This window comes from Canis lupus, chromosome 18, assembly GCF_048164855.1.
Source record: "Canis lupus baileyi chromosome 18, mCanLup2.hap1, whole genome shotgun sequence".
NCBI classification, from domain to species: Eukaryota; Metazoa; Chordata; class Mammalia; order Carnivora; family Canidae; genus Canis; species Canis lupus.
The window spans coordinates 8,274,831-8,280,952 of NC_132855.1; the positions used below are offsets into that span (position 1 = coordinate 8,274,831).

The following is a 6,122-nucleotide window of genomic DNA, read 5'->3' on the forward strand; positions in this document are numbered from 1 at the left end:
GGCAGGGGGGGGGGGGGGGGGGGGAATTCCCAAAGTGTTCACGCTCAACTACAAGGGAATGTTTCCTAGTACATTTCGAAGTACTTGATTAGAAATAGGCAAGACTAACAGCTCCAAGCAAATGAGGCCAGAGGCCAAGGCAGAACTTTAAAAAAATAATAATAATCCAAGGGATCCCTGGGTAGCTCGGCGGTTTAACACCTGCCTTTGGCCCAGGGCGCGATCCTGGAGTTCCAGGATCGAGTCCCCCGTCGGGCTCCCAGTGGAACCTGCTTCTTCCTCTGCCTGTGTCTGCCTCTCTAGTTCTATCATAAATATAAATAAATAAATAAATAATCAATCAATCAATCAATCCAGGTTAGGGAAGCAATGCTAACCACACTATTTGTGGAGTCATCCTCGGATTTCCGATACGCAAGAGGCCTTGGTTTGGCTTATTTGGCATTTGTCTCAATTTAGCTATTTATTTGTTTGTGTATTTATATAATTACGATTACTTATTCAAATGTATTTGAATGTATGTACTTATCAAATTCATTTATTTGATGTTTGTATTTATTCAAATAATCACGATCGGCCAGTTCTACTGCGGGGGGCGTGTTAGGAGGTAGGACTATGAAGCTTTGCCGTCGGTCTAGAGAGACTGGTAACATTTAAGGTAAAAGAAAAAAAAAAATATATATATATATACATATAAGATGCGAGGTCGCGTGTCGCCGAGCTGAAGGAGCAGGCGGGGCGGCGACTTCACCCCTATAACCCGCGCCACCAGGAACTTACAACCTGGGGGGGGGGGGGGGTGCCAAGGGAATCGTCGCACGGGCGCCTGCGGAGGCTCACCTGAGGGCTTCACAGGGACCGCACGTCAAGGGTGCCCCTCAGCAAGGGTGGCCTTCCCCACGCAAACAACTCGTTCCTGATTTAAAAAAAAAAAAAAAAAAAAAAAAAGCAGTCACCTCACGTCTTCTCAGCAGGACCCGGGGGCGGTCAGGTCAGGGTGGGTGTGGTGGAAACGGGGAGACGCCACGAAGCGCGCCCCACACGCGCTCCCGAACGACGGGGGCCGGTCCTCCCCGCTCCGGAGCCCCGACACAGCACATCGTCCCACAAACCACTTTTCCTACACTTTGCTTTTCCCTACAAATGCCTTTCACGCCTCCCAACCACGTCTAATCCAACGTGTTCTCTCACACACGCACACCCCCCCCCCCCCATTGCTTAAAAGGGGATCAACGAACACGTCACAGGGCACAGCGGGAGGATGGTGACGGGGGATTCCCCCGCCGCAAAACGCTGGAGGCCGCTCGTTTCACAGGGTCCGAGGCAGACGGCTGTGCTCGGGCGCTATCTTCCCGCGGTCGTGTCTTCATTTTAGTCGCAGAAACAAAAAAAAAAAAAGAACTACTTGTATGTCTTAAAACGTTAAGCGGGTAAAGAAAAAAAAAAATACTTGCTGTCAGGTCTTCGTCTCCTTTCTGAGAGAGCGTTTGGGACAAACACACTAAACCACTTCACCGGTAACACGTTGCGCCGCCGCGGGAGGACGCCCCGCACGCTCGCTCCGGCTCGTCGCCCGCACGGCGCGCCCGTCCCTCCCTCACCCAGGCGCGCGTCCCGGGGAGCCGTCGGCAGCGGGGATTGTGGGAAGTGTAGTCCGGAGGCCCCGCCCACTACGTCGGCAGCGGGGATTGTGGGAAGTGTAGTCCGGAGGCCCCGCCCTCTCCGCCATTCCTCTAATGGCCGCTTCCAGGAAGGTAAGGTGCCAACTCCTCCCCGGAGGGTATTTGGGGTCGCTTCGGTGTGTTTGTAAAGCGCGGGGGGGGGTCCGGTTTGCACCGCGCGGGGGCGAAGCAGGGATTGTTCTTAAGGTCTTAATGTGAAGGCCTGGCGGGAACTGGTCTCGGGGTTCGATTTATTTGGACGTTGATCCCCGTGCGGGCGGAGTGACCAACTTTAAGTCTAGTTCTGCTGCCTGAACGACGAGCTCGTCCCGCGGGTTAGTGACCCTCCCTCCGTCGTGCGTTCGCGCCCCTCCCTCGCTCTGCGCGGACCCTGGCCGCCTCCCGGATGAGGACGCTGATGGTGGGGATGGGGAGTAGATCCTAAATCCCCCCCTGTTGCGATCGCAGGCTCCGTCACGTGGCACCTCTTAGCCTCGGCGCCCCAACTCCGGGAAGGGGCAGTTTCCAATCGGATACGCTCCACACGCACATCCTTCCTTTGGTAAGTTTACACGAATTCCCCACGACCTCACGGACTTCTGCGTTGCATGACTTTTGCCAGACCGGTCTGCATCGCCTGGATGACAGAAATGCTAAGAAAATGTAAATTTTTATTTATTTATTTATTTATTTATTTATTTATTTTTACTTAACTTTTAGGATGTTTTAAGTTTCCGAGTGCCTGGTGTGTTTTCCCTTTGTTCTTCATTCCGTTCAGTTTGCTTAGCCGATTCACGACGTTGGCACGATAGCGTGTGGGAAAATTGCTGGAGTCGAGGGATGATCATGAAAAGGGGAGGTTAGCCCCAAAAGGCCATTCTTTAAATGCCTTTTGTCGACTTCCCCTCTTTTTTTTTTTTTTTTTTTTTTTTCCTACCATAAAATGAGGAGAGGGGTCTGAAATTTACATTGAAAAGGTGTGTGGATTGCTACTGATGGATTTTTACTGTCCTCTGGAAAGGTGGGAATTTCTAACGATTTCTTTTTTGTTTCCTTGTCTGATTTCTAGAAACCTTCAGCCCTCAAGATCCGGAGATAACCTGGAAGATCCCAACATCATGACCTCAGTTTCAACACAGTTGTTCTTGGTCGTCATTTCACTGCTTTTGGTGCTGCCGGTGGTTGAAGCAGTAGAAGCTGGAGATGCAATCGCTCTCCTGTTAGGTGTGGCTCTCAGCATTACAGGCATTTGTGCCTGTTTGGGCGTCTATGCACGAAAGAGGAATGGACAAATGTGATTTTGATGGGCCTTCTGAATCAGACCTTGCCCGGAAAACCTTTGTGTTATTGAGGTTAAAAACTGAGCTTTAGTGTCTAGAAGATCCCACGAAATAGGGTATTTTCACATTCTTAATTATCTCCCTGTAAGTGGGAACAAATTGATACGTGTTCAGTGGTGGTGGGGGGGGGGTTCATCACAACAAATAATACACTGAAAAAAGTAGTCTATAATTCATATGTGCTAGTTAGAAAAAGGGTCAAAGAAGTCAGATGACTGAAATTTTCATATTATTTCATAGTTTCAGAGTTTTCAAAGTGAAATAGGAAGAAGGAAACCCTTACCCAGAATCCTAGGAAATTGCCCGTGCCTCCTCCATCACTGAGGAGTCTTTTCTCCACATTTTTATTAGTTTTTCGTTCTGTTATCTCCCAAATTAATGTTGTATTTAGATATTAAATACAGTCAGTCAGAGATTAAAATTTTTATTTCTTGGGGGAGAAGTAAGAAAAATGTATTCAATGTATCTAATATTGAAATGAAGAAAATATTTAATGTAAAAAAGTTACTTTATATTGACATTGAAATGGAGACGAGATTTAATGTAAAAAAAAAAGCTTTATACTAACTGAGTTAACATTTCCATCATGAGAAGTACTATGTTAAATATAAACCCATTATGTTTTAAGTTAATGTGCGATGTTCATTCTGTTTATATCTTTGTATAGACTTTTATGTCAGCTAAGTGGTGGAGTGCCTTACCGTAAGTGATCACATTAGCTTATAAAAGCACTATCAGTGATAAATGAGAAATGGACAGGATCAAGGTAGGAGAAGCCCCTGGTAGAGAATCCACAGATACAGAAGGAAAAGTTAATGGCCTATACTGATTTTTAGACTAACCAGATGAGATGTACCCTCTCTGACCTTAATACTCAAAATGTCCTCAAACTAGCATTATCACCTGGCTTCTTGTTAGAATCTCAGACTTCATCCAAACCAATTGGATCAAACTACATGAGGGTCCTACTGGAAGCAAGTAATCAAGTTTTTTACTGAAACCATGCATTATCCAATCTAGCTCTCCACGTAACATTGAGAGTCTTAATTTTGATTAGAAAACAAGCAGCAGCAACCTGAAACCCTCTTTATAGTGGCATCCTGCAGGTTGAGCTCACTTGGCTTGCATGGGAAATTGGGTAGAGGGTAGGAGTAAGAGACAGCCATGCTATTCAGGCAGAAACTGCGTGGATCTGTTTTTGTCGTAGCTGATTTATTTTTTCAAAAGAGAATGCACTAACATTTTTGTTCAGATAAATTGGCAGTTACACATTGTGTAATTAATAGAACTTAATTTTACATGCTTTTTTTTTTCGTTTTATTTAAGGATTTTATTTATTCATGAGAGACACAGAGAGAGAGGCAGAGACAGGCAGAGGGAGAAGCAGACTCCATGTAGGGATCCCAATGCGGGACTCAATCCCAGGACTCCAGGATCGCTCCCTGGGCCGAAGGCAGGCGCTAAACCGCTGAGCCACCCACAGATCCCCAACATGTTTTTTTTTTAAAGATGGAAATAGGAATGCAGATTGTGGAATGGTTGGTCTTAGCTCATGAACCAGCCCATTGATTATGGTGTAGAGAGGCTGCTGCTACTTCCTTGTACATCTGAACTTTTTCACTGGCATTAGGAGAAGTCAAAAAGTACATTTTAAGTCACGGTGCATTGGTCATTTTGTCACCTTCAGATACTATTTTTTAAATGATCAAAATAAGACTACAAGCAAACATTCTTTAATGAACAATGTATTTCCAGAGGTATCTAGAAAGAAAACTGCTATTTTCTTGTTTTGCCCTTAAAAGTGGAAAATTATCATGAGGTAGCACTCAGAAATTTTGAGATAGGATGAGGAATGCCTTCTCTATTTTTAGCTTCTTTTCTACACAGGCTGGATTATGTGGTTTTAGCCTGAAAAGAACAGAAACTTACAGTGGCTCTTAACCTTTTAAGGTCTACTAGCTCCTTTGAGAGTCTGATGAAAACATGCTTGCATTTTTAGATTAATTTCAAGTAGTTCACGGAACTGAAGCCCGTCCAGAAATCCAAATTAAAAATTTCTGTGCTTTTTTGGTTTTGGGTTTTTTGTTTTTTTTTTAAGATTCTTTCAGATTTCTGGATTTGCTCTGATGGATAACACCTGCTGTGAAGCAGGTAATAAGAAGAATGAGATGGACACATATCCCCCAAGGGCCAGCATACTTTATAGATGTCTACTAAATGCTCTCTGCATGCTAGCTCAGTTAAGTTTAGTTACAAAGGCAGAACACTACTAGTTAAAATCAACAAGAAGGTCTAGTAACCCACCAATTCCTCTGACATCCAAAATCAGTGTGTTTCCTGTATCACTTCTTTCTGGCTGCTTTCAAGATTTTTTTTTCTCTTCTTAATTTTCAAAAGGTCGATATGATGTGTCTTGGCATGAATATGTTTGGGTCCTGTTTGGGGTTTGCTCATCTTTTTGAACCTATAGGGGTATGTCATTTCCCAAATTTAGGTAATTTTCAACCATTATTTTTTCAAATACTCTTTCAGCCCCCTCCACTTTATCCTTTCCTTCTGTGACTCCAGTGACCCAGTTAGATCTTTTGTTGCAGTCTTAACTTGTCCTTAAGGCTTTTTTTCTTTTCAGTCTTTTTTCTCTGTTGTTCATACTGGGTAATTTCTAGTTGTCCTATTCTCAGGTTCACTGATTATGCCCATGCATTGTTTAGTTCTAAATTTTTCCATTTGATTTTCTTTATAGCTTCTTTTTCTTTGGTGAGACTTGATATTTTTTCCCTTGTCTAGCGTGTTTATAATTGTTCATTGAACTTTTATGTTGGCTGCTTCAAAACCCTTGTCATAGTTCTAACATCTATGTCATTTCAGTATCAGCATCTGTTGATTATCTTGTCTCGTTCAAGTTGAGATCTTCCTTGGAATGATGAGTGATTTCCATTAATACCTGGACATTTTGAGTATTATATTAAAGACTGGGTCATCTTTAATGGTTGTATTTTAGCAGGCCTCTGACAATGCTGCCTCAGGGCAAGGGAGATTGTAGTCTCCTTACTACCAGATAGGGGTAGATGTCCAGGGACACATACTGCTCCCCACATGTCCTCCAATGACCCTAAAGTTA

General features: G+C 44.0%; 1 protein-coding gene across 1 annotated transcript; it reads left to right on the forward strand.

The window, feature by feature from the left end:
- Positions 1 to 1,609: 1,609 nt before the first annotated feature.
- SMIM30 (small integral membrane protein 30) lies at positions 1,610 to 3,628 on the forward strand. Its single transcript, XM_072783412.1, has 3 exons — positions 1,610 to 1,754; positions 2,130 to 2,223; positions 2,731 to 3,628. The coding sequence occupies exon 3, from the start codon at positions 2,780 to 2,782 to the stop codon at positions 2,957 to 2,959; it is 180 nt and encodes a 59-aa protein (XP_072639513.1). The 5' UTR covers positions 1,610 to 1,754; positions 2,130 to 2,223; positions 2,731 to 2,779; the 3' UTR covers positions 2,960 to 3,628.
- Positions 3,629 to 6,122: the final 2,494 nt, after the last annotated feature.

Coding starts and splice junctions, on each gene's coding strand:
- SMIM30 (XM_072783412.1), top strand. CDS start 2,780: ATGACCTCAGTTTCAACACAGTTGTTCTTGGTCGTCATTTCACTGCTT.